At 49.2% G+C, this 27,771-nt stretch overlaps 1 protein-coding gene across 8 annotated transcripts in view; it reads left to right on the top strand.

Annotated features, from left to right (window-relative positions):
* Window positions 1–27,771, top strand: part of ANKFY1 (ankyrin repeat and FYVE domain containing 1) — a 98,078-nt gene that overhangs the window by 65,781 nt on the left and 4,526 nt on the right. For 4 of the 8 annotated variants that reach the window (XM_003810219.6, XM_055101835.2, XM_034941312.3 and 1 more), the window contains 16 exons: window positions 1,815–1,883; window positions 2,107–2,306; window positions 6,330–6,427; window positions 11,129–11,357; window positions 12,271–12,369; window positions 12,630–12,783; window positions 13,825–13,996; window positions 14,805–14,923; window positions 16,286–16,442; window positions 17,108–17,308; window positions 18,859–19,035; window positions 22,102–22,249; window positions 22,716–22,806; window positions 23,483–23,607; window positions 25,314–25,460; window positions 26,922–27,012. In XM_003810219.6, coding sequence (XP_003810267.1) covers window positions 1,815–1,883; window positions 2,107–2,306; window positions 6,330–6,427; window positions 11,129–11,357; window positions 12,271–12,369; window positions 12,630–12,783; window positions 13,825–13,996; window positions 14,805–14,923; window positions 16,286–16,442; window positions 17,108–17,308; window positions 18,859–19,035; window positions 22,102–22,249; window positions 22,716–22,806; window positions 23,483–23,607; window positions 25,314–25,460; window positions 26,922–27,012 — 2,277 coding nt within the window. Of the gene's footprint in view, window positions 1–1,814; window positions 1,884–2,106; window positions 2,307–6,329; window positions 6,428–11,128; window positions 11,358–12,270; window positions 12,370–12,629; window positions 12,784–13,824; window positions 13,997–14,804; window positions 14,924–16,285; window positions 16,443–17,107; window positions 17,309–18,858; window positions 19,036–22,101; window positions 22,250–22,715; window positions 22,807–23,482; window positions 23,608–25,313; window positions 25,461–26,921; window positions 27,403–27,771 lie in introns of all 8 variants that reach the window. The other 4 variants (XM_008962580.6, XM_034941313.4, XR_010110606.1 and 1 more) reach the window with 3 other exon arrangements.

Below are 27,771 nucleotides of genomic sequence, written 5' to 3'. Positions count from 1 at the left end.
AGACATCGATGTGTAGTAGTAGTGTCACTACTAAAACCAGAGGCATTTGGGGAAAACATTTCTATCCTGGGTAACTGAAGTCTTCGAGGTTTTTTTTTTTGTGTGTTGTTTGTTTGTTTTTAATTGTGTCAGCATCTCACTCTGTCGCCCAGGCTGGAGCGCAGTGGTATGATCTTGGCTCACTGCAGCCTCTACCTCCTGGGCACAGGTGATCCTCTCACCTCAGCCTCCTGAGTAGGTGAGACTACAGGCACACGCCACCCCACTTGGCTGATTTTTGTATTTTGGTGGAGACAGGGTTTTGCCATGTTGTCCAGGCTGGCCTCGAACTCCTGAGCTCAAGCGATCTGCCCACCTCGGTCTCCCAAAGTGCTGGGATTACGGGCGTGAGGCAGTCTTCGAGCTTTTAAGCAATTTGTATCTTCATGTTTGAAGGAACCAGAGTGGTCATCTAGTCCAGTGCCTCCAAGGAAACCTTGTAGCATTTCTTAGAGTTGCTTGGATAGTTTGAAGAACTATTGAGGTCTAATTGTTAGAAAATTCTAATTGTTAGAAAATTCTCTATATTAAACCCAATTTTACCTTCTCGTAAACACTCCCACTTTATCTGCACAGCTTGCTACCTTTGTCCATAGCACGGCCCTTTGCATATTTAACAATATTTACTGTGTTCATTTTGCCCGTTTCCAGAAATAGTTGAGGATTCCTTGTGGTAGGATCTGAGAAAAGGCTACTTGTCTTGGGACAGTGGTGTGAGGGGCTGTGAAGGATAGTTAAGTCACCTGAATCACTGACCACAGTTGGGACCCGCTTGTCATTAGAACATTCTCAGTATTTTATACCTTTGAAAAACCTCTCAAAAAAAAGATTTTTTGTAAAGTTTGGTTGTCAGACAGGAGAATGTATTTATGTGATAGATAAGTACGTAAATAAGATGTAGCTTCATGAAATCTCAATATCATGTGATAATTACCTTATTTCCTAAAATAATTGCATCCATTTCCCTGCTGTTGATTCTTTTATTTTTTTCCTCTAACGGCAATAAACTCACAGTGTGTGTGTGTGTGTGTGTGTGTGTGTGTGTGTGTGTGTGTGGTAGATGCAGACTTGGGCTCTGACTCAAAGTGTGTGTTTTTGGGGGGAGGTGGGGGGCGGGGTAGGTGCAGCCTTGGGCCCTGCCTCGGGGGGTGTGTGTGTGGGTGTGGGTGTGTGTGTGTGTGTGTTAGTGGTGGCTCTGCAGTGCCAGTCTCCTGCAGGGCTCCTGAGCGTGTGTGTGTGTGTGTGTGTGTGTGTGTGTGTGTGTGTGTGTGTGTTAGTGGTGGCTCTGCAGTGCCAGTCTCCTGCAGGGCTCCCGAGTGCTAAATGAAAGCAGTGAAAGGGGTTAAATGCTGCTTTCATCAGTTCTTTCCTGTTGCTGCTCTGAGTGTGTTTGAGAAGAACAGAAGATTATGGGGGAGAGTTTCTTTTTAGAATTGATGGAGAAGAGATGAGGGAAAATCTGCACACCTGTGGCAGAAGCTGCTGTTCTCAAGAAAATCCTGTCTGTGCCTTCAGGAAGGGGTCGGGATTGAGTTGGGGAGTATTTGAGATCGCTTCCTTGAGCTGATTCTTGTCCATTTTGGCCACTGAATAATGGTCACATATAAGCAGATCCGTTTTCAGGTTTTGATACTGGGTCATGGTTTTAGAAGCCTTGTGGAAATGTGGGATTTCTTGCGGGTGGTGATTCTGCCTGGGATTCTGGTTGCGTCTTGCCGTGAGTCGTCCTGAACAGGCTTGTCCTGAACTGACCCCTCTTCTTTTGGATCCCGCAGGACTCCTTTACATGTGTCCATCATGGCCGGGAATGAATATGTGTTCAGTCAGCTGCTGCAGTGCAAACAGTACGTAGGGACACACGCACAAGTGAGAAGGCGGTTGTGAGGGGGGGATTGTGAGTGAAAAATCATTCTTTTTAAACATCTTTAGTGTTGCATATATTAAGAAGTTAAAGTGAGCTAAAAAAATGTGTATTGAAAAAGGATAAAGAGAAAGAACCAGGTTGTTGTCAGTATAGAGTGTCTCAAAAAGATTGTATGTGCTGTTGACATTGCTTCTGCTTTTCAGACTAGATTTAGAACTCAAAGACCACGAGGGCAGCACGGCTCTGTGGCTGGCAGTGCAGCATATCACAGTGTCTTCTGACCAGTCTGTGAACCCCTTCGAAGATATCCCCGTGGTAAATGGGACTTCATTTGATGAGAACAGCTTTGCAGCCAGACTCATCCAGCGCGGCAGCCACACAGACGCACCTGACACGGCGACAGGTAAAGCACATGCCTCCCGAAGGGGCGACGCTGGGGTCTGCAGGCGCCAGGAAATGGCGTGTAAATGCTTTCACCCCAAATTTAGAAACTGAACGGCATACTATGAGGATAATTATTTTGTACTTAATTTTATATACAGTAAAAGCCTGGGTTGTCATTTTAAAAAATCCTGTGCTTCAAACAATTGAGCAGACATCAAGTCCCTGAAACTGAAACTTCCATATATTTAATGCGGTGACTCGCAGACTCTTTGGACTCAAGAATTCCTTTGACCGTCTTAAAAATTGTACCCCAGAGAGCTTTTCTTTAGGTGGGTTATAACTTCAGTATTTACCATATTAGACTACACTTTGAGAACACTGTTTTAATGTATTTCCTTGATCTGACTAAATAAAATAACAGGGATATTTTAAGGAGAGGGATTTGGTGTAATTCAGTATTGAGTACTGGCAATGCATAAAACATGGGTAAGTGTCACTCACACAGGAAGACTTGACCAAAAAAAAAAAAAAGATGGATATTAAAACAGCCCTTTCCCTAAAGAAGTTAATAATTAAAGGTTGGCCAGGCGTGGTGGCTCACACCTGTAATCCCAGCATTTTGGGAGGCCGAGGTGGGTGGATCACCTGAGGTCAGGAGTTTGAAACCAGGGTGGCCCCTTTAGAGACTGAAACCTGTCGCTACTGAAAATACAAATTATCAGCTGGGCATGGTGGCGGGCTCCTGTCATCCCAGCTACTCAGGAGAGGCCGGAGAATCGCTTGAAACTGGGAGGCAGAGGTTGCAGTGAGCCAAGATCGTGCCATTGCACTCCAGCCTGGGTGAGGAGACTGAAACTCCATCTCAAAAAAAAAAAAAAAAAAAAAAGATAAGGCCAGGCGTGGTAGCTCATGCCTGTAATCCCAAAGCATGGTAGCTCACGCCTGTAATCCCAAAGCATGGTAGCTCACACCTGTAATCCTAGCACTTTGGGAGGCTGAGGCCGGTGGGTCACCTGAGGTTAGCAGTTCCAGATCAGCCAGGCCAACATGGTGAAAGCCTGTCTTTACTAAAAATGCACAAATAGCTGGGCGTGGTGGCCACGCACTGTAATCCCAGCTACTCAGGACGCTGAGGTAGGAGAATCGCTTGAACCCAGGAGACAGAGGTTGCAGCGAGCCAAGATCACGTCACTGCACTCCAGCCTGGGCAACAGAGCAAGACTCCGTCTCAAAACTAAGTAAATTAATTAATTAAAATAAAATTTAAAAAAATTAAAGGTCAGCCAGGCGCGGTGGCTCACGCCTGTAATCCCAGCACTTTGGGAGGCCGAGGCAGGCAGATCACCTGAGGTCAGGAATTCGAGACCGTCCTGGCCAACATGGTGAAACACCGTCTCTACTGAAATACAAAAATTAGCCGGGCGTGATGGCGATGCCTGTAATCCCAGCTACTTGGGGGGCTGAGGCGGAAGAATCACTTGAACCCGGGAAGCGGAAGTTGCAGTGAGCCAAGATCGTGCATTGCACTCCAGCCTGGGCAACAAGAACGAAACTCCATCTCAAAAAAAAAAAGAGTCGACTGGTGGCTCATGCCTGTACTCTGAGCTACTCAGGAGGCTGATGTGGGAGGATTGCTTGAGGCCAGGAGTTGGGAGCTGCAGTGAGCTATGATCACTCCACTGTACTCCAGCCTGGGTGACAGAGCAAGATTCTCTCTCTTAAAAAACAAACAAAAAAAAGGCTTGAATGTTAGACTCTTACAGAACTAGTTTTTATAAAAGTCTGACATGTGTTTGAAAAGAATATGCATTCTTTAATTGTAGGATGCAGCATTCTCTATGTGCATTAAATCAAGCTTGTTCATTATGCTGTTCAAATCTTACATATTCTTACTAACTTTTGGACTGCTTGATCTGTCAGTTTCTGAGAGGTATATTAAAATTTTTCATTGGTTATGGTTTTGTCCATTTTTCTTGCTGGTTCTGTCAATTTTACATTATATAGTTTTAATTGTTAAGTCTAGACAGGCTCAGGATTGTTTTTTCTATTGATAGGTTTCATTTTTCATTTTACATGTAATCTTAGTCCACTAGTTTTTTTAATTTTTTATTTTTATTTTTTAATTTTAAGGCTAGTCAGGTGAAGCAGTGGGAGTGAAGAAGGAACAAAGAAATCTGTAACTGGTTTTGATGAGTTTTAAACACCACTGCACCCGGACCAGCCAATTCGTCCACTCGCTTTTAACGGTTTAGTGATGTTTTGGCAGTCATGGGTTATCTTTGTTCTATTGGGAGATATAGAATTTAAGTCTTGTGTACAGTGGAATGACTGCAGGCATAAACATGGAATTCGGAGTCTCCAGATTAACCATCAACTAGGAGTCTCCAGATTAACCATCAACTAGGAGTCTCCAGATTAGAGCAACCATCAAGTAGGCGTCGGATTCCTGTCTCTGAGGGATAAGGAAAAACATGGTATGAAAGCAAAGTAGTACTTTGTCCCATTTCTTTTTGTTTGTTCGTTTTGAGACAGTTTCGCTCTGTCGCCCAGGCTGGAGTGCGGTGGGACTATCTCGGCTCACTGCAACCTCCGCCTCCTGGGTTCAAGTGATTCTCCTGCCTTAGCCTCCTGAGTAGCTGAGATTACAGGCATGTGCCACCAGGCCTGGCTAGTTTTTATATTTTTAGTAGAGACAGGGTTTCACCATGTTAGCCAGGCTTGTCTCGAACTCCTGAGCTCAAATTATCCACCCAATTCAGCCTCCCAAAGTGCTGGGATGACAGGCAATGAGCCACCGTGCCCGGCTGTCACACTTCTTCATCTTGTTTTCAGTCCTGGTGTTTGGTTTATTTAGAATTTCAAACAGTATAGCTGTTGACATGAGAGAGTTTGTTCATTTTTGGAAATGGATTTTAAAAGCTGAGAAACACTGTTTTAGGGCTAAAACCATTTAGAGAGAAAAAAAACCTCATTTTTTTCTTTCCAAGGTTTTTATTTAGAAAAGAGTAACAGTGCTAAGGAAAATATTTCTAAGCCAAGAACAAACATATTTAAAGCATTAGGAATAAAACTGAAGTATTTAAGGGGCATTTTCTAATAGGACTTAAAATGTTTTCAAAATGGTCATCCAGCCAAGTGGTTTTCAGCCAGGCACAATCCTGCCTTTACTGCCTGAGAACATTTGTCAGCATCTGTAGACATTTCTTTTTTTTTTTTTTTTTCTTTGAGACAGAGTCTTGTTCTGTCGCCCAGGCTGGAGTGCAGTGGCACGATCTTGGCTCACTGCAACCTCTGCCTCGTGGGTTCAAGCAATTCCTGTGTCTCAGCCTCCCGAGTAGCTGGGATTACAGGTGTGCACCACCAAGCCTGGCTAATTTTTGTATTTTTAGTAGAGACAGGTTTTCACCATGTTGGCCGGGCTGATCTCAAACTGCTGGCATCAAGTAATCCGCCTGCCTCGGCCTCCAAAAGTGCTGGGATGACAGCTGTGAGCCACCACACTGGCCAACATCTACAGACATTTCTAATTGTCTTTAAGTTCAGAGGATGCTGCCGAACATTGTACAGTGTGCAGAACAGACCCCACAACAAAGAATTTATCCTGTCCAAAATGTCAGTAGCACCACTGTTGAGAAACCTTGCTCTAACCCACCCTCAGCAAGGGGACAGAACTTCCCTCCCGTCCTGGGCAGTGGCTAGCGGGAATCCCAGGGAGGAATTGGATGTTCCAGCCTGGGGCGTTCCCTAGCCTCTGTGTCCACACACAGAGAGTACCTGTGTGGATGCTCCAGCCTGGGGCATTCCCTAGCCTCTGTGTCCACATACAGAGAGTACCTATGTGGACTTAAATGATACCTACTGTCTGGCGTGGACCTACTGTCTGGCGTGGGCCTACTGTCTGGCGTGGGCCTACTCTCTGGCGTGGGCCTACTGTCTGGCGTGGGCTTGCCAGTCATAGGGTGGCAGGGAAGAGCAGGGTGTTGTGCAGCGTGACTGCATTTTGATGCAAACAGAAGAATCAGCAATGCCCATTTTCTTTTAGGAAACTGTTTACTACAGCGGGCAGCTGGAGCAGGAAACGAGGCAGCAGCTCTTTTCCTGGCAACCAACGGTGCCCATGTCAACCACAGAAACAAGTGGGTAAGTGTGACAGGGCAGCCGGAGAAAATGGTGTTGATCTATGGAAGAAATGGCAGTGGTGGATATGTAGGAAAAGGGGGAATAGGTGGTTTTTTTCAGTTTTTAATCAGAATAATACATGCATATGGTTAAAAAGCCAGAGTGAAACAGATTATTTTGTGCTTCTTCAAATATTGGTTGATTGATTCATTCAGCAGCCATTTCCTAAGCATTTGTTTAGGAAACAGTGCTTGTTCAGGTTATCAGACCCTGAACTAGATACTATGGACTTTAATAGAGGTTAGCAAACGCGTGCACAAACCTACCGCGATAGCATTTGATTCTTGATAACACTTCACATTTGCTTGGGTTTTCCTCTGTGGATTGTCATGTATGAGTCTGTGTCGCACGCTAACAAGGTGGAATGTACGGTGTTATGAATAAAAGTGTTACCTTTGGGGTTGGACGTTACTGAGTTTACCAGCTTTCCCATTTCCTCCCTATGCAGTCTTCTTTTTTTTTTTTTTTCTTGAGACACAGTTTTGCTCTTGTTGCCCAGGGTGGAGTGCAATGGGGCAATCTCGGCTCACCACAACCTCTGCCACCCGGATTCAAGCAATTCTCCTGCCTCAGCCTCCAGAATAGCTGGCATTGCAGGGATGCACCACCACGCCCGGCTAAGTGCTTATTGGCATAATATCTGAGACATTAGGTACTATTTGATGGTTATTTTTACTTTATTATTTTCAGACCAGGAGGATGTGCTTGTCTTCAAGATCACATTTATTTTACGGTCACTTTCTGCTAGCAGCTTTAAGGCTATTATCCCTTTTAATTTTCACAGTGGACCTGGAAGCAGCATGTATCGTTAGGATTGAAGAAGCCTTTCCCACATCAATCCTCTATTTTGGAGTCAAGGACCTTGAGGTTCTGAGAGGTTAAGTGGCTTATAAATAATGAGGTGTCCACATTAAGACTCTAGCACAAGGCTGTCTAGTTGCACACTGTCTCAACAGCACTGGGCAAGGCAGTAAACAGTGAGCTTGGTATCTGAGCCAGACGAGTGTATCTTGGTACAGGACAGAGGGCAGTGCCATCCTTTCCACTGCTGACTCCACTATGTGTCTGCACACAGCCAACTCTCCAGCCAGAGTGACAGCGTGGCCCCGTGCCCACCGGCCAGAGTGACGGCATGGCCCCGTGCCCACTGGCCAGAGTGACGGCGTGGCCCCGTGCCCACCGGCCAGAGTGACGGCATGGCCCCGTGCCCACCAGAGGCTGCTGCTTATTTTCATCTCAGCATCTCGTGCCCTCTCACCTTCTCCATGCCTCTGCTCTCGCCATCGTGTGTCTCTGTCTCTTTCTTTTCCTCCTGCATCATTAGCTTTGCCCATTATTCATTTCTAATAGCATAGAGACATGCTCTACTATCTCCTAACTTAAAATCCTCTGCTGGGCACGGTGGCTCACGCCTGTAATCCCAAAACTTTGGGAGGCTGAGGTGGGCAGATCACCTGAGGTCAGGAGTTGGAGACCAGCCTGGCCAACATGGCGAAACCCTGTCCCTACTAAAAATACAAAAATTAGCTGGGCGAGGTGGCCAGTGCCTGTAATCCCAGCTACTCGGGAGCCTGAGGCAGGAGAATCGCTTGAACCTGGGAGGCAGAGGTTGCAGTGAGTGGAGATTGCGCTGCTGCACTCCAGCCTGGGGCACAGAGTGAGATTTTGTCTCGGAAAACAAAAAACAAACAAAAAAAACCTCCCTTGGGCCCACATTGTCTACCCGCTGTTGTTCCTTCTCTGAATACCCTTCATGGCAAAACTAGGTCAAACCCAAGCTGTAGAGACATGGGAGGCCTAACTTGAAAGCAGTGGAGACTAGCACTGCAGAAGGGCCTGGAACACTGGCTTCCGCTGTGTGGGCTTTATCCTGTGGGGACAGAAGAGCTGTTGGAGGGTGTTGGGCAGAGAAGTAGTGTGATTCTTCTGGAGCTGAGAAAACTGCCTGGGATGGCTGGCATGGTGGGTGTGCCGTGGAGTCCAGGCTGGAGCCAAGTGGGAGTCATCTTGACAAGCAATGACCTGTCCTGTCCTGTCCTCTCACACTGCATTTGGATCCAAAGGAACAGGTTTCACAGGAATTGCAGAATCAGTCTGTGACACGCATGCTTGAGGCTCCCAGAAGCGAGGGCAAGAGAGCGGTTAAAACTGCTTTGGTGCAAGAATGACGTAATGGAATTTGGGAACTTGGAGGGGAAGCTTGGGAGGGCGGTGGGGGAGAAAAGGGTGGTACTGGGTACAGTGTACACTGCTCAGGTGACGGGTGCACTAACATTAAGAAATCACCACCGAAGAACTTATCCGTGGAACCAGAAACCACCTGTACCCCAAAGACACTGAAATACGAATTTAAAAAAAAACAGGGCCGGGCGCGGTGGCTCACGCCTGTAATCCCAGCACTTTGGGAGGCCGAGGCGGGCGGATCACGAGGTCAGGAGATCGAGACCATCCTGGCTAACACGGTGAAACCCCGTCTCTACTAAAAATACAAAAAATTAGCCGGGCGTGGTAGCGGGCGCCTGTAGTCCCAGCTACTCGGGAGGCTGAGGCAGGAGAATGGCGTGAACCCGGGAGGCGGAGCTTGCAGTGAGCCGAGATCGCGCCACTGCACTCCAGCCTGGGCGACAGAGCGAGACTCCGTCTCAAAAAAAAAAACAAAAAAAAAACAGTTGCGGCGAACCCATGGAAAAACAGAGGAAACTGGCCAGGAGGAGGAGCCTGTGTGGGGGAATAAATTCCATTGTGATTTTTGAATTTCTACACATTTAAGGTAGGGATGTCTAACAGGCAGTGGGAAAATTAGATGCAAAAATGGGGCTGGAGACCTGGGTTTGAGAGTCTCTTCCTTGCAGATAATGGCAGAAGCCGTGGAGTAGATCAGCACACCCAATGAGAATGCTTAGGAAGAAGGTCTGGAACAGAAGACAGCCCCGAGGAGGAGGGGGAGAGGGAGGGGAAGGGGGAGGGGGGAGGGGGAGGGGGAGAGGAGGGGGAGGAGCGGGGGAGGAGGAGGAAGAGGACATACTTGGGCGGGCTCACACTGCAATTACAGTTCCCCTGTATAGGGAGGATTTGGGATGGGAAGCGCGCACTCTGGGTCAAGGCGTAAAAGCACTCAATCCTTATCTGCCACAGTGGAAGGTCCCACAGATAATGTTCAAAGCTGGAAAATCAAGAGGCAGCAAGAAAAACATGTTGGTTAGAAATATGGAGAGTTACAAAACCCAGCTGGAAGAGTTAAAAGTGATTCCTGCTGGGAAAGGATAGTTTTTTTTTTTTAGGCTAGTCAAGTGAGGCAGTGGGAGTGAAGGAACAAATGAATCTGTAACTGGTTGTGATCAATTAGTTGTAAACATCACCGCCAGGGATCTTGCTGGTTTTTACAATAAGCCTTGGAGAGTTCTTGCCTCTCTAAGTGATGATGATGTATAACTCTGATGAGGGCAGGCACCTTATGCAAACGCCGTACTGCAGGCAGAGTGGTGCATTCCGTTCATTTCCACTTGTTGGGGTGAAAACACTCCAGTGTGTGTGTTTACATACGGACGTACACATGGACACGCCCACATGCATGTGTGTGTGCATACGTGTGTTTTCCTGGGAGGGTTCTGTCAATGGAGAGAAACATGAAAGTGGTAATAATGGTTCCAAATGTGAGAGGAAACTTCGTTTTAAATGTTGCATCAGGTACCGGTAATACCAATTAAAAATATTTTTAACTTTTAAAAGTAGGAGAAGGAGGTCTTGATCAGAGTTCAAGATGAGATTGATACAAGCAGGCCACAGAGACGGAGCTAAAGAAGAAGCAACGGCCACAGCGTTAAGGCTGCTGATTGCCGGGGCTTAGCTCCGGGCGGGGGCTGCGCAGCTCTCCCATTTGTTGTACTGTTTATTTTGGTGACACTTGGAGCTTGTTATTGTTCTGTCGTGATAAGCATATATTATTTTTATAATTAGAAAAAAAGAATTATAAAACAAAGCGAAGGGTGGTTAAAGAGGACCTTGGAGGTGAAGTCAAGAAGCCAGTGCTTTCGGAAGGTGCTTCGGGAAGACACTGAAGAAACTAAGGGTGGAACCAGGCGCAGTGCCTCACGCCTGTAACCCCAGCTATTTGGGAAGCTGAGGCAAGAGGACTGCTTGAGGCTAGAAGTTTGAGTCCAGCCTGGGCAACAGAGCGAGATGCTGCTTCAAAAAAAAAAATGGGCCGGGCGTGGTGGCTCATGCTTGTAATCCCAGCACTTTGGGAGGCCCAGTTGGGTGGATCACAAGGTCAGAAGTTTGAGACCAGCCTGGCTAACATGGTGAAACCTGTCTGTACTAAAAATACAAAAATTAGCTGGGTGTGGTGGTGCGTGCCTGTAATCCCAGCTACTCAGGAGGCTGAGGGAGGAGAATCGCTTGAACCTGGGAGGCAGAGGTTGCAGGGAGCCGAGATCTTGACACTGCACTCCAGCCTGGGCGACAGAGCGGGACTCCGTCTCAAAACAAACAAACAGAAAAAGATACTGAGAGCGATGGCTCAGGAGAAAGAGAACAGAAGTCAGGAGGGGCAGCTGGCGGCAGGATGAGCCAAGGACCCAAGGTTCTGCACTTAAGCTGCCACGCTCTTTGTAAAGGGAATTCCTGTGAGTGCTCACATTCCAGCCATTTGTTTCCATTCAGGGAGAAACCCCGTTGCACACAGCGTGTCGGCACGGCCTGGCCAACCTCACGGCAGAGCTCCTGCAGCAAGGCGCCAACCCAAACCTGCAGACGGAGGAAGCTCTGCCTCTGCCAAGGGAGGCCGCACCCCTGACCAGCTTGGCGGACAGCGTCCATCTGCAGACGCCACTGCACATGGCGATCGCTTATAACCATCCGGACGTGGTGTCTGTCATCCTGGAGCAGAAAGGTAAGTACGTGGGAATACTGTCCATCCTTTTGACTTGGGGACAGCGGTTTAGGATCGTTAGTTACAGAGTTGATGTTTTTTCTGTTGGTGAGTTTCATGCGGCTAGTTTCTTACCCCCAAAAAATCCTTTCAGGTCAAACTAGAGAAGCATGTAGTCTGGCTCTTGACTGCTGCTTCCCTGTGTGTGTTTTCAGGATGGGGCCTGCCCATTTCACTTGTTAGGTTAAGCTGGTAGTAATGTCTGTCTTATTTGAGTATTTCTCTAGGCCATTTAGTGTAGGTCAAGCAAAGCTGTGCCTCGGTGTGAGCACTGTCTTTGAGAACCCTGTTGTGGCAGGCACCCCATGAGAGAGGGGCCAGAAAGAGGGGCCAAGGGCAGCCCCTGCGGGACAGAAGGGCCATTTCCCTCAGAAAGTCTCCCTCACGCCTTCTCTTGCCTGTCCTGAGGTTTATTTTGCTCTTGCCTCAATCCTTGTTAAGGACAGTGTTTTTTTAGCATTGTCCTTCTGGAGGGAGGTTGGGTTTTAGGTACTATGTGCCCTTTTTTTGGTCCTCACGGAAGTTTTAAGACTGTAGGAGGGAAAGTTTTAAGATTGTGTTCTAGGAAACATCATCAGGGCGTTGCTTTAGTCTTTTTAGTAATCAAGCGTGTTTCCGTAATGGAGTCCGTTTTTCTTATGTGAAGAGTCAGTGTTTTAAGCTTTAAAAAGATTCGTTTTCCCTGTAAGTTTTGCTCCAAAATATCCGATTTCTGGGCTTTGAGTCTTGACAAGATTTATCTACTCTCTTTTTATAGCATTGATCATATTATACCCAACAGGCAGTTTGAAACTGAGTTCTTACTCTACTGAAGCTTTAAATGTGATCCCCAGATGGTGACATCAAGTGTTCTTTTACTTTCTAAAACATTTAGCCAATGCTCTTCATGCCACCAACAACTTGCAGATCATTCCGGACTTCAGCCTCAAAGATTCCCGAGACCAGACTGTGCTGGGCCTGGCATTATGGACTGGTAAGGCTGTGCCGGGGCCGCTGATGTCTGCAGACAGACAGCTGTCCGAAGTGGGGCCGGGTGGGAGAGGGGGAGCGAGAAAGAAAGAGGAGAGCGGGCTAATCATTTGGTTGTAAAATAACATTTCTGTTTGAGTTAAGCCTGTTAGATCCAGTGGAAAACTGCTGGCTTTGAGAAGTTGAGAGGGTCTGGCTGTTGTAGTAAGATGTTGAGGAAGCGGGAAAAGCCGAGCCTGGATGAGATCGGGGCTTGTTTCCCAGGCATGCACACGATCGCAGCCCAGCTGCTGGGCTCTGGAGCCGCCATCAATGACACCATGTCGGATGGGCAGACGCTACTGCACATGGCCATACAGCGGCAGGACAGCAAGAGCGCACTCTTCCTGCTGGAGCACCAGGCAGATATAAATGTCAGGTAGGAGGAAGCCGCTCTCTCCACCTAACACCAGGTAACAATTAATTGAGATGTCAAAAGCATAGCCTCGCTTGTAGAAAAGTGTTTTTGTTTCATATTAGATAGAGGAAAGGAAACAGTAGCTCTAAAAACACACAACTGCGGTGTCGTCACTGAATATCATCAAAAGACTTGATTGTAATGGCGAAAAGGAACTGTCCTTTGCTCTTGTTTGAACCTTTCAGGACCAGTGCATAGTATTGCACAAGTCTCATTGTAAAAAACAATCTAAAATCAGGGTTTTTTTCCTTTGAGGCAGGATCTTACTCTTTTGCCCAGGCTGGAGTGCAGTGACACAATCTCGGCTCACTGCGGCCTCCACCTACTGGGTTCAAGCATTTCTCGTGCCTCAGCCTCCCAAGTAGCTGGGATTACAGGCGCCCACCACCACGCCCAGCTCATTTTTGTATTTTTAGTAGAGACGGGGTTTCACCATGTTGGCCAGGCTGGTCTCAAACTCCTGACCTCAAGTGATCTGCCTGCCTCGGCCTCCCAAAGTGCTGGGATTATAGTCATGAGCCACTGCGGCCACCCTAAAATCAGTTTTTAACAAGGAATTTCAGTTACAATGAAGAATGTTCCAACAAATGAGCCACCAACAAGGCCTGAGAGGGAAAAAGACATGGAGTCAAATTTTTATTGTGGTTATTTTCAAAAGAACTTACCTTTATCTCCAAGTGACTGAATGACTGAGTGGGGGAAGGAAGGTTTGTCAGGAGGGTTCTTGGAGTGGCATTTTATTAAGATGCTTTAAAAAGTAACTATAAGATTTCAACACGCTGGGATGTTATCTTCGAGGGCAATAAGGTGACATGGTTATGTGTTCTAAAAAGGCAGAATGGACAGACACTGTTTTCACATTTAATTTCCCTGAGAAAATATTGAATGATTGTGAGTGAATATGATTAGAGATAGAAGATTCTGGACTCTGGAATGCCCAGAAGGGCACCTTCTGTGCTTAGGGTTCAACCACAAACGTTGGTTTGGGTGTGCATGTCCTAGCAGGACTCAGGACGGGGAGACAGCCCTCCAGCTGGCCATCAGAAACCAGCTTCCACTCGTAGTTGATGCCATATGCACCCGAGGAGCTGACATGTCTGTGCCAGATGAGAAGGGGAACCCCCCGCTGTGGCTTGCATTGGCAAACAATCTGGAGGACATCGCATCCACTCTGGTGAGACAGGCACAACGTTAGCCTCTGTTTACAGATGGGGATATGTTGTGTCAGAGATGGATCTGCTGCCTGCGTAGCTGTCACAGGAGCAAGATCTGTCAAGTAACATAGTGGGACAAGGACAAGCAGTTGAAAGCATGTTAAAGAAACTTGCAGTTCAACATGGTCTTGGCCGACCTTTTGTTTTTAGGTCATCTTTACCAAGAAAACTACCAAGAAGCAAGAGAATGGCGGCGTTTCCTCAGGAGCCTTCTCCTGGGGTTGGTTGATTTGCTATGGGGTGTCCTCATTATCACCATAGTGATAATTTCCTCAATCTTAGGTTTATCTCCCTTGTTTGCAAGACAGGCCCCAAAAGTGGAGGCAAACCTGTACATTCTCATTCAGCTCTCCGAAGGGCCTGCAGTGTGATATGAAGGCATTGTGCACCTGGAGGTTTTACCTAGTTGTTGAGATTACCTGTTAATTACAGGTGTGTGTTACTGAGGACCCGTTGGTGCATGTGTACACAGACACTTTCTGTTTTCTGTCCCTTCTAGAACTCAGCTCTAAAGGACACAAATTAAACATAAATTGTTTATACTTCCCAAGTCTGTCCCACAGGACCTAGTGCACGAACTTGCACACAGCAAATTTTAATTAGTGTTTGTAAAATAATGAGTGATACAGATTAAAGTAATTATCATTTAATTATCAACTGTATCTTATCTGAAAGTGGATTTAATGCTATACATAGAGCTCAGACTTGGTAATAAAACTGTTTGCCTTTGCTCAGCAGTGTTTGTGAATAACCTATGTTTTTCTGCAGGTCAGACATGGCTGTGATTCCACATGCTGGGGTCCGGGACCTGGTGGGTGCCTTCAGACGCTCCTGCACAGAGCCATTGATGAAAACAACGAGCCCACCGCCTGCTTTCTTATTCGCAGGTCTGACAGTCCCCAGTATCTCTCCACAGCTTTTTAGTGAGCTTGTTGCAAACTGGCTCTTTCCTTTTTAAATCCGTCTATAGTCTTGGCATGCCAGTAGCCGGCTTGACTTTCACAGTTAAGGTTATCAGAGAGTCACTGTTCTGTCATGTCAAGTCAGCCAGGAGCCAGGCTCACTTGTGACGGGAGGAGCTCACAGCCCTGAATCAAAGAATCTGAAAGCTTGAGTCAGCGTCCTGCTTTGGGAGCTGCCTGAGCTCCTGTAGTCACGGCAGACCAGTTCAGACTGTGAAGCAGGAGGCTATGGCTGGGGAGACCAGATGGTCTCTGCAGGACCCCACCACGATGTGTGAGTCGCAACAGGCTCTGTGGCCCCCTTGGAGTGTGGGAAGTGTGGGAGCCAAGGTTATTCAGGAAGCCTTCACAGCAGTGGTTCTCAGACTAATGGTTTTCTGGTTTTCTTTCTCTCTTTTTTTTTTTTTTTGAGACAGAGTCTTGCTCTCTCACCCAGGCTAGAGTGCAGTGGCGCCGTCTTGGCTCACTGCAAGCTCTGCCTCCTGGGTTCACGCCATTCTCCTGCCTCAGCCCTGGGACTACAGGCGCCCGCCTCCACGCCCGGCTAATTTTTCTTTGTATTTTTAGTAGAGACGGGGTTTCACCGTGTTAGCCAGGATGGTCTCGATCTCCTGACCTCATGATCCACCCGCCTCAGCCTCCCAAAGTGTTGGGATTACAGGCGTAAGCCACCGTGCCTGGCTCAAACTTTATGGTTTTCAAACTTTCTTTTTGCATTTTCTATTTTTGAGATGGAGTCCCATTCTGTTATGCAGGCTGGAGTACAGTGGCGCCATCTCGGCTCACTGCCACCTCTGCCTCCTGGGTTCAAGTAATTCTCCTGCCTCAGCTTCCTGAGTAGCTGGGATGGGAGGTGGAATGGGCGCGCACCACCACGCCCGGTTAATTTTTGTGTTTTTAGCAGAGAGGGGGTTTCGTCACGTTGGCCAGGCTGGTCGTGGACTCCTGACCTGAGGTGATCCACCTGCCTCGGCCTCCCAAAGTGCTGGGATTAGAGGCATGAGCCACCGCATCCGGCTGGTTCTCAGACTTTAAATGTATGCATATCCCCTGGGGAGTTTCTAACAATTCTGATGCCCGGGTTGCCCACCCCCAAGACCAGTCACAGAAGAATCTATGGAAGGGGAACCCCGACTCTGGTATTTGAGGCCAGGGACCAAGGACAGCAGACCCGGCCACAGCAGACGCTGTTGGATTGGATGAGGCTCCTGCTTTACATTTGTAATCAGCATGCCTATAGGCCAGGTCCAAGCGTGGCGTTTTTTAAAATGTCCCCATTCCTTTCAGTGGCTGTGATGTGAACAGTCCCAGACAACCAGGCGCCAATGGAGAAGGAGAGGAAGAGGCTAGAGATGGGCAGACCCCTTTGCATTTGGCAGCCTCTTGGGGGCTGGAAGAGACAGTACAGTGTCTTCTGGAGTTTGGTGCCAACGTGAACGCGCAGGTGTGTCATTTCTCTTTTCCAGGGAGAGAGGTGTAGCCCCAGCATGAGGGAAGCCTCCTCCTATGGCAGAGGACCTTGCACAGTCCCCAGTTCCAGGTGCTGCTGCTTCACGAACACATGACCTCCCTAGCAGCGTTCATAATTTCAGGCTGACTGTGCTTCTCTGTGCCTTTGTCCTTACTACAACAGGAGGAAGATTTGTTTCAGCTCTTTCTCTTTGCCTCCTATTCCCCCTTAGTTACAGATTTCCTCTGAGAGTTTAGTCCCAAATCGCATACTGTATTTAGGAAAATGTCCCAGTAGCTCACTTGAGCACCCCTGAGTTACGCCCTTTGATGCTTTTCAACATTCGAGCCTGTGCAGATTTATATATAAGGCCCTATAGCCAGATAAGGAGTGGTGGCTTAGAGCGGAGACTCACTGCAGATGTGAAACACATGTGTTTGTGCTGGGCCTACGGTCACCACTGGGTCACTGGAACGTGGTGTTAACAGGAAGTGACTTTTAGTCATTTCTCTTTGGCCTCTTCAAAAGCTGAGTCAAACACAGGGGGTAGTTTTGATCGATTCTCATAACTGAAATTTGATTTAAAAGTTATACCCTTTCATATTTTTCCTGAGTTTTATCTTGCAATTGAACATTAAATTCTGTGCCTTGTTCCATAGGATGCAGAAGGAAGAACCCCCATCCACGTGGCCATCAGCAGCCAACACGGTGTCATCATTCAGCTGTTGGTTTCTCACCCCGATATCCATTTGAATGTACGAGACAGACAAGGGCTGACCCCGTTTGCCTGTGCCATGACTTTCAAGAACAACAAGTCAGCCGAGGCCATTCTCAAACGAGAGTCCGGGGCTGCTGAGCAGGTGAGTGAATAACACCTGACCTTCTCCACATGGTCCTGGGCGTCGCGGAACCTGGAGACTAGACAGATGTCACCGACTAAACAGGTCTCCTTGTGGAAAGAGCTTTGTTTTGAAATTGTACTCCTGTCCTAAACTGTGGCTGTTGAGATGTCCCATCCGTGCAGGATGAGATCCGGCTCCTCTGCCTGTGTGTCAGCGCCTGACAGTGCCCGGCTTCGATGGAAGCGGAGGCAGTGGGCTCCATCGTAGGAGTTCTGTGGCATGTACAGTTGAGCTCATTCTTTGCTTTTGCTAGGTTGGTTAACTGTCCTAGTGAGGAGTGTCTTTGAAAGAGCTTGTGTTGTGATGTTGGGGCAACTTCCTGAGTGTTTCCGAGGAGTTCAGTTGCTCAGTAGCCTCGGCTGTCCTTGTTCTTTGTGGTTCTTTACCAGCTGCTACATCGGGATGGTGAACTGTTGATCTGCAACAAGCAGTTGGGTGGGAAATGACAATCACAACTGATCTGAGTAGGAGGGGGTGGATTTATCAGGTCAGTCCTGCAGGAACTTGGCTCTCCAGCCAGCACCTAGAGTACTGGCGCATTTATCAGTGGCATTCATGAAGGTGAGATGGAACTTGGGACCCGCGTGAAGTGAGATCCTCGCATGGGTGGAGATGATTGCTTGGTGTCTTAGGCTTCTGTAACCACCGTCTTCAGCATTTTCACAAGTGTGACTGGATTGCGTAGGTGGTGACCTCACGTTTGCTCAGGGGGTGTGAAATGGCCTCTCCCATTTCTTCTCTCCAGTGTGAAACTGGACTGTGGATGAAAGCGCTTTGTGGATCCGCTGCTTATGAGACTGGCACGTGCCGTGTGTGACGTGTGGGCCTGTGAAGCGGTGTGCCATGTGTGTGGCACTGGGGTCGCCCTCGCTGCCGCCTCCACACTCATGCTAAGACGGCGCTGGGAACTACAGGAGACGGTGTGGTTTGATTTCATGGAGCTCTGTTGGCTTTCCACCAGCGGAGCAAAGCCCGGGCCCTGCTGTTGGCTCCCTCCCGCATTGTGTATAGAGCGTAGCTCAGTAAGAGGAAACTTTCTCCACGTTTCTCAACCCTTTGTTTGACTGCTCGGGTCAGGCCGGCAGTGCAGCTGGGGCATCAGGATGCTGGGTGCTTGTTTTAGCCAAAGCAAAGAGATTCCCAAGGCTTGTCTCCATTTTCCCTCTCCATGAGTTTCCTGATATCTTGGTGCTTCCGTTTCCCTGTCCTTCAGATTGTCTTTTTCTTGGTTTTCCACATCCAGTTCCTGCTACAGGAGCTACGGTGGCTCCCTTCTCCTGACCACGTCGGTGTGGCCACGCACACCTGGTTCTGTGCACAGATGTGTAGAGTGGGTCTGTGGGTGGGTTGGGGGATGGCGTTTCATGTTCATTCTTGGGAGGGGGTTTCCTAAGACTGAGGGAAGGTCTCCATCGTGACCTCTCCAGTGGTCAGTTCAGCTTGCAGATGAAGCTCAGGAGGTACTCTGAAAAGGGAACTAATATTTTGCTTTGCACTTGTTGCTGTAGGTGGATAACAAGGGCCGGAATTTCCTTCATGTGGCAGTTCAGAACTCTGATATTGAAAGTGTGCTGTTCCTGATCAGTGTCCACGCTAATGTGAATTCAAGAGTCCAGGATGCCTCCAAGTTGACCCCCCTGCACCTCGCTGTCCAAGCAGGCTCAGAAATTATTGTCCGCAATTTGGTAAGTGACACAGAAGTATTGCATGTAATAATATGTTGGCAAAGCATATTGTAGAGCTTGTGCAGAATCTCATCACAGGTGCTTTGCCCGGTGTTGTGAAAGCACCTGGGGAATTTGGGGAGCGAGGCTGGTGCACTCAGGAAACTGGTGTCAAGGGCTGCACGTCCTGAGCGCCCCACTGGGCTGCGTGGGCTGCCAGATGCTAGATGGGGCCCTTCCAGAAAGCAGGATTTCAATGGTGGAGGCAGGGCGGGAGCACAGAGGAAGGGGAGAGCTGCTTCTGTTCTCTGTCAGGCATTCAACTGGGGCTTGGAAGTGAGCTGTCTCTCTTAATTTTCAAAACCACAGAGGGGTATGAGAAATGTTTTACACAAAGGAGAAAATGTAGGCCGAGAAAGAATTTTACCCCCCAAGGCTATCTAAGCAAGTAGTGCTGGATTTTAGCCTTTTCCATTGGACTCCAAATCCTGCTTTTTCCACCCAGGCCGGGGAGGGTCTCAGTAAAGATGTGGAGATTGGGAAGTGCATGTGGTGTGTTTACGTAGGAAAGTTTGGTTGAAGTTTTAGTAGAGTTGAAAGAGCTGTGGTTAGAGGGGCAGGAAGAAAGCAGATCGTGGGGTGTCACATTTGAAACCGAGAACTGTGAGCAGCCAGTATCTTTTAGGCAGCGGAGAAACCATTGTAAGTGTTTGAGCTGAGAGAACAAGGTCCAGAGCTGAGACAGGGCCTCATCGTCTGGTCTCTGCTCCTCAGAGCTGGCTGTCGCTGGTCCCTCCTGTCAGCCCCAGACACGTGCCGCAGAACTGGCCGCTAGGGCACCTGAGCAGCCTTTGGCGCCTTGGTGTCACTGTTTCTGAAAAGTGCTTTTTAGAAAAGCCTTGTGACTTGATTGTGTTTGAGCTGAGGCAGCATTTGAAGAAGGCGCCTTGGGAGTGAGGCACACAGGTGTGGGGCGGGCTCACCAGTGGTGAGACCGAGCGGAGGCCGTGGCGGTGAGTGTGAACCGAGGGCTGAGGAGCGGTGGGTCTGGTGGTGCCAGGAACAGACTGGATGTGGGGGAAGCAGCCAAGGAGGCGGAGCCGGGTCCCAAAGTCGTAGGGAATCGGCCTCGTGTTCATCAGTCTTTATGCCTCTGTAGGGCTGGAGGAGGTTACGGTCCCTGACTAAGGTCCCCGCCTTCCTGGGGCCCGGCATGACAGATGATAGGATGGCCCAGAAACACTAGAAACAGCGGGTCTCCCAGTGTCCGTGTGCTCCTTCCTCTGAATTGATGCTGCATCATGTTTGACCCTGTTCATACTGAAACCCCTTCCCCACCTCTCCTCCCAGTTAACCAGCTGTGGGGCCAGTTATGATCCCTAACATAGCACCAGGGACCATGAATATACATCTGTGAGACGTCCCGTATGGAGAGTCCCATATCCACTCGTCTGTCTTATCGATCAGTGATTAGACTGGGCGCCCAGAGTTCTGGGGAGGCTGAGACTTAGAAGTCAGGGTCCTAACCAGAGCAGCTAAGCAGCACCTAGATTTTCCCAGAGGCAGTGCCTGTACACACGGAGGAACCAGGGGTGGCCGTACACCTCAGCAGCGGCAAATTGGGTTCTGACTACAGACTACAGGTATTTTCTGTTTACAGCGATTGTTTTTTAAACTTTGTCAGAAAGAGGATGACGAACTTCAAATACTAAACGAATAGGTATTATGTAAAGGTCCCTCCTGCTGTGTTGATTCTGTAATTCTTTGTGTCCCTTTTTTTCTTTCTTTTTTTTTTTCTTTTTCCTTTTTTGAGACATGGTCTTGCTCTGTTGCCCAGGCTGGAGTGCAGTGACCTGATCACAGCTCACTGCAGCCTCGACCTGCCAGGCTCAATCAATCCTCCCATCTCATCCTCCCGAGTAGCTGTGATTACAGGTGCACACCATTACACCCAGCTAATTTTTAAATTTTTTGTAGAGACGAGGTTTTGCCATGTTACCTGGGTTGGTCTCGAACTTCTGGGCTGAAGCAATCCACCCGCCTCAGTCTCCCAAAGTGCTGGGACTACAGGCCTGAGCCACTGCACCCGGCCTGTGTTCTTTCTTTCAAAAAACAGGCCGGGCGCAGTGGCTTATGCTGTAATCCCAGGACTTTGGGAGGCCAAGGTGGGAGGATCACTTGAGGCCTGGAGTTTGACACCAGTCTGGGCAACATAGCAAGACGTTGTCTCTACAGATTTTTTTTTTTTTTAATTAGCCAGGTATAGGGTCACATGCCTGTGGTCCTGGCTACTCAGGAGGCTGAGGTGGGCCAGTCATCTAAGCCCAGGCGTTGAAGGCTGCAGTGAGCTATGATGGTACCACTGCACTCCAGCCTGGGTGACACAGCAAGTTGCTGTCTCAAGAAATAATAAATAGAAAACAATAGTGAAATAGTACATACTCATTGTGGAAAAACTCAAAGCATGTAAGGATGTGAAACAGATAGTGTCTCCCTTTGAGTCCCAGCTCTTCCGAGTATGGCATTTATGCTTTGAAACACCTTCCAAGTGCCTGTGTGCCTGCATGCTTGTGTGTACACAGAGCTCTGTGTACATCTTCACCAGATGGAATCATACTATCTTCTAATTTGCAAGGTTTTTTAAACTTATTTGTCATCAACATCTTTCCATGTTAATCAATAAATATTTATCATCTTACTCTACTGTTTGTACCTATTACAATTTTTTACAACCAAACCCCTTTGCCCTCAGGCTTTCCTATTCCAAGCAGTAGACACCCGTAGATAGTACAGCGGCCATCACTGCAGTCCTGCACAGCTTTTATACATGAAAACCTTAGAAGTAGAGTTTCTGCATCCCAAGGAATGGCTAACATTTTGATAGGTAATTGCCAGTTTGCCCTTGGCACAGGTTTTGCTGGTTTCTGCTTCAGCAGGAGTGTGTGTGAAGCTCTTATGCTCCCAGCTCTGTCAGCAAGGCAGGCCATCAGCCTCTGTGGGTGTCAGAAGACAAGCAGGCTCGGCCCCCATAAGGGGGATCTTGATTGCGGCAGAGAGACTGACTGTTCATGTAATGAACTTCAACAGCTTCTTGCGGGAGCCAAAGTGAACGAATTAACCAAGCATCGCCAGACTGCCCTCCATCTTGCTGCCCAGCAGGACCTGCCCACCATCTGCTCAGTCCTCCTAGAGAATGGCGTGGACTTTGCTGCCGTGGATGAGAATGGAAACAATGGTAACTCTCCCAGTCATTCCTTAGTGGCTTGAACGATCCCTCCATTCTAGGGATGGGGGTGCAGCGCACCCTTGGGTCTGCTCCCCACTGGGGAGGTTGGCTTTTACAGGAGCAAAGCTGTGACAGGAAGTGCTCTGGGTAGAGCATCCAACCTGTGACTGCCCAGGCCTTGGGCAGCCTCCCCATCTGAGTGGGAGCCCTGGAAGCCTACACTGCCTCCTTGGGAAACTGTTAAATCTCACCTTTGGGTAACTGCTGAAGCAGAAGGCACAGCACAGAGCAATCATGAGATTGCATCTGTGATGCATCCTTGAGGGCGGTGAAGACCAGAAAGGATGGCTCTGTGCATGGCCAGTCGCTGCTGTGGCCAGGTCCCATTTACAGAGAGGTCTGTGAGGGTGAGGAGGAGTGGAGGTTTTTCTGCATGTGCTTCTGGGCTTGCATAGTAAGAGGATTTACTTCCCAGCTCTTCATCTTGCTGTCATGCACGGCCGGCTCAACAACATCCGGGTTCTCCTGACAGAGTGCACAGTGGACGCCGAAGCCTTTAATCTCAGGTGAGCGTGTTGGGCCCGAGTAGGCCCCACGGCGCCTGGCCTGCTACTCAGAGCTGCTGGTTGCTGGTGCCTCCCATCAGCCCCAGGGAGGAGCTGCAAAACCGGCCGCTGGGGCACCTCAGCAGCTTCGGGTACTTTATTTTGGTACTTTTGGTACCGGTATTTTTGTTTTAATAAAAAATGCTTCTTAAAAGCTTTGGCCGGGCGCGGTAGCTCACGCCTGTAATCCCAGCACTTCGGGAGGCCGAGGCGGGCGGATCACGAGGTCAGGAGATCGAGACCATCCTGACTAACACGGTGAAACCCCATCTCTACTAAAAATACAAAAAATTATCTGGGTGTGGTGGCAGACGCCTGTAGTCCCAGATACTCGGGAGGCTGAGGCAGGAGAATGGCGTGAACCCGGGAGGCGGAGCTTGCAGTGAGCCGAGACCGCGCCACTGCACTCCAGCCTGGGTGACAGAGCAAGACTCCGTCTCAAAAACGAACAAAAAAACTTTTGTTACGCATGCACTTAGGTTACAGTAAAATACAAAATAAGAAAAAGAAAAACTTTTGTGACCTGTTTTGTGTCTTTTAGATTTATCCACCATCACAGAGTTCAGAAAATTCTATTTATTTTGTGTGTGATGGCCATGGCAGATACATTCCTAACTTTTCCAACTTGTTTTATCAGAGGCCAGTCACCACTGCACATTTTGGGACAATATGGCAAGGAGAATGCAGCGGCCATCTTTGATCTCTTCCTAGAATGCATGCCGGGGTATCCTCTGGACAAGCCGGATGCAGACGGCAGCACGGGTGTGTACCAAGGGCTGGGTATGTCCTGTCTCACTTGCACACCTTGCTTCCTGGAAAAGCAAGAGCCCAGGCACACGTCGTTATCTGAGGGCGTTCAGCTCGCAGGACAGTTCTGTTGGGCCCTCCGGGTGTGAGTTACAGAGCCCTGTTGTGGAGTCTGGGGTGTCTGATTTTAGACACTGTCCCATCTCAAGTGCATGTAGCGCTCTGAAACCATCCATACCCTTCTCCAAACAGGCCTCTCCACCTGTTTTTATTTCCCTCATTTGCCTTTTGTCCAGTCAAATAGGGTCCTATGCAAGCTCCCAAATTCTAGCAGAGGAAGAAAATAGAAGCATCTCACAGGATCTTCAAAAGGAAGAAATGTGCTAGATCATGTGTCGGCATGCTCTGAGAAAGTGGCAAACCACCCAGATACACGGGGTGCCTTCTTATGCAGAGAGCTACCGGCCTCTCATGGTTGCTCTGGGTGCCCGTGATCACCGTGTCCATTTGTGTGGCCCTCCTAGCTTTTCCCGTGACTCTCGCGTTCGTTTTCTTGCCGAGGACTCACGGCAGCCCCGTAAGGGAAGCAGTGCACATAGTTGTATCCCCGTTTTTCGGGTAAGGAAAAGTAACCCCATAAAACAAAACCAGATCTCTCATCCCAGCCCAGAGCCCTCTGCGCAGCTGTGTGGCTGCTGCATTCCCATTCACTCACCTCTGTGGTCTTGGCAGAAATGGAGTCACCATGGGGTTGTCTGAACCTTAACATGGGACCACATATTTTGTCACCATTTTCTCTTGCTCTTGAGAGGAGTTTGTGGCCTTTGCTACGTGCACACTGTTTTTTAAGCTTCAGAGGAGTCCGCCCCTGGGAGGGAGTGAGCAGCACGTACTCGGTAGCACCTTGCCCAGGAGCAGGGAAACAGGAACAGGCAGCAGGGAGGGGCTCCGTGTCGAGGCCCCCGGTTTACAGAGACCTGGGTGCAGATGCCTGGCCCTGTCGCATTCTAGCAGGGTGACTGGGTGCATTCTCCCTCATAGGCCTGCTTCCTCATTCGATAGTGGGAAGAATAACCCTCATCTTATTGTATGATTTTCAGAGTTAAATGAAAGAAACCCAGGAAACCCGGCGTCTGGGAAAGGGAAGCAGAGGGAGCCACAGTTAGCTGTAATTGTTCGTAGGGAAGGCCAGCAGGTTGGCCTGGCCAGAGCATGGGTTCCCACGGGCTCCACGGGGTGGAAGAACTTTCTGGAGCATGTTCCTAATACTGATTTTTCTTCTCCATGTGTACACAACTCGTAGGTTTAGATTTAGTTACATTGGGTGAAAAGAGCTTTGTCCTTTGTGGAGAAACCAGTGTTTCATGCCAGAGGAAGGCAACTGAGACCACAGTAGATGATTCCCTCTGTGTTGAATCCCATCCCACCTGCGCGACCTCAGCTCTCTTGCAGCCCAAGCTCTACGTGGGAAAGACTGTGTCTTGGAAACAGCAGGGGCTCTAGAATTCTTTGGCTCGTGGCCACATTCTTTATTGGAAGATGCTACAGGTTGTCCACAGAGTTCTCTCCAGAGCCTCGGGGCCCCCGTGTGTCTGTGGGGACTTTGTGAACAGATGTCCTGCCAGCGGTCTGTTCTGCCCTCGGCTGTCCTCCACCCTCCGTCTGTGGCTGCCGGGCTGGGCCGGGTGGGAAGTAGCCCTGCACGTGCTTTTGTTTTCCAGTGCTGCTCCTGGCATACATGAAAGGGAACGCCAACCTGTGCCGCGCCATCGTCCGGTCGGGGGCTCGCCTCGGGGTGAATAACAACCAGGGAGTCAACATCTTCAACTACCAGGTCGCCACCAAGCAGCTCCTGTTCCGACTGCTGGGTAAGTGGCCCGCTCTCTGCTCTCACAGTGCAAGCACAGTCGCAGTGTTGGGATCGCCATGTATCGTATTGGTGATCTTTCAATCTCATGATGCCTTAGGATCGGAACCGCTCGTTTCCTGGCAGTAGCTGGGACTATTTCTCTGAATAAGGGAAGGACTTTTGAGTGTGTTGGGAAGGTCGCTGTGAACAGTCTCTTTTCAAAGCACTCTGCCTTGTGCATTTCCCACGCCCCACAACCTTCTAGAAATGCCGAAGCTCCAGGCAGGCCACCCTTCCTGTGTGTCCTGGCCACTTACCTGCACACCTGTCCTCTTGAGACTGACTCAGATCCTCTAGAACCTTCAAAATGGCCTGCTGCTCCAGCCCCTATCAGCTCTCCCTCCCCTGTGTCCCTTTTGTGGAAAGGAGTGCTTCCCTCCTGATTTCATATTTGTGAATCTTTACTCTTCCCTGCTGAGGTGACAGAAAGAATCAGAATGTCTTGAATGCCTGTGCTGTGTCATCACCCACAGTGGGGAGAGACAGGCAGGAAAACAAGCTCAGACATCCCCGGTAGCCATGGGATGGCGATGCACAGGACCTGCCCAGGGGGCACAGCTGGTCTGTGGTGGAGTCGGGTTGAAGGACAGCATTTGTGACATGTGGTCTACTGCACCTTCCTTCTGCCGTGCACTTGGCCTTTGAAAAGCTCAGCACCGGTGCCCATCACAGGGCCGGCAACACACACATCCCATTACTCAGAAGGAACTGACGGACTCACGTGCTGCTCCGTCCCCATGAGCTCAGTGGACCTCTCTGTGTAGAGCAGACAGTGCCTGGGATAGAGTGAGAGTTCAGCCAGTAAATCCAAGTGATTGTCATTCCTGTCTGCATTGGTAACTCCCAACCTAGACGTGAAAACTTAGTTCTTTCTCATAGGTCGCTCTGCCCATGGTCCCACTGCAGACCCAGGCACTCTCCGGAAGCCTGGAAATCACCCGTGTCTTCTGCCTGCTCCCGCTCACATCCCACACTTGTGTTCAGTCACCGAGTTACAGATTTTGCCTCCTCAATTTCTCTTGTCTTAGTCCCATCCTCTGTTCACCTGGCCAGTTTGTCTAGCTGTGTGGTCTCTGTTCTCTCCCTACCGTGCCTTCCATCCCAGCCATCCCTGACTACGTGTTTCCCCCACAGACATCACACTGGTTCACCTCGTTGACCACCGTTTCCTTCTCCCCAAGTCTCCCGGGCAAGGGCTGATTCTCCAGTCTCCTCTGGGAAGCTGGCCCTGAACCACTTAGAACCTATGGCTCCTTCGTCACCTGTGTCACGTGGCAGTGCTGCCTCACTTCCTTCGTCACCTATGTCACGTGGCAGCGCTGCCTCACTTACGGGTCTGTGTTCCTGCTCCCTCTAAGCCCTGGGGCTTGCGTGGCGCTGTCGCGGTTTGACGGGACCGGGCCTCCCCCCTGTGTTGCAGATATGCTGTCCAAGGAGCCTCCGTGGTGCGACGGCTCCTACTGCTATGAGTGCACTGCCAAGTTTGGAGTCACCACTCGCAAACACCACTGGTAAGACCCCAGCGTCACTGGCAAGGAGCGAGGGGACTTCCGCTGATGTCATTGCTTGCCCCCTTCTCCAGGACAGGCCATGAACTTGCCTGGGTCCTGCACATGGATGGGCAAAACTTGACGAAATGGAGGGATGAGATGAGCACACCCAAGGATCCTACTGAGGAAGAGAGATGTAGGGAAGGCAGGGAGCCTGCAGACGGGTGGCTTTCCTGCTGGAAGCTGAAGGTGCACAGGTTCCAGGCAGCCTGCCAGGCCTGTGCCATCCTTCCTGACTTCCTGCCTGCACCAGAGCTGAGATGAGCTACTGCCCTCATGGTGTGCCTCAGTATGGGCTGCTTTGCCGAGAACTAAGGGGCTGTTCCCATTAAAGTGAGATAGATAGGTCAGGTGCGGTGGCTCATGCCTGTAATCCCAGCACTTTGGGAGGCAGAGGCAGGCAGATCGCTTGAGGTCAGGAGTTCGAGACCAGCCTGGCCAACATGGCGAAACCCCGTCTCTACTAAAAATACAAAAATTAGCTGGGGGTCGTCAAAACCCCGTCTTTACTAAAAATACAAAAATTAGCTGGGGGTCGTGGCGGGCACCTGTAATCCCAGCTACTTGGGAGGCTGAGACAAGAGGTTGCAGTGAGCTGAGATCACGCCACTGCACTCCAGCGTGGCCCACAGAGCGAGACTTCATCTCAAAAAAGAAAAAAGGAAAAAAAAGATAGCGCTGAGCTGCTCTCTTTTTGTTTGTTTTTGAGACATAGTCTTG

The sequence above is a fragment of the Pan paniscus genome, chromosome 19 (genome assembly GCF_029289425.2).
Source record: "Pan paniscus chromosome 19, NHGRI_mPanPan1-v2.0_pri, whole genome shotgun sequence".
NCBI lineage: Eukaryota > Metazoa > Chordata > Mammalia > Primates > Hominidae > Pan > Pan paniscus.
The sequence above is the reverse complement of the archived record's forward strand: the minus strand, read 5'-3'. Positions and strand labels throughout refer to the sequence as shown.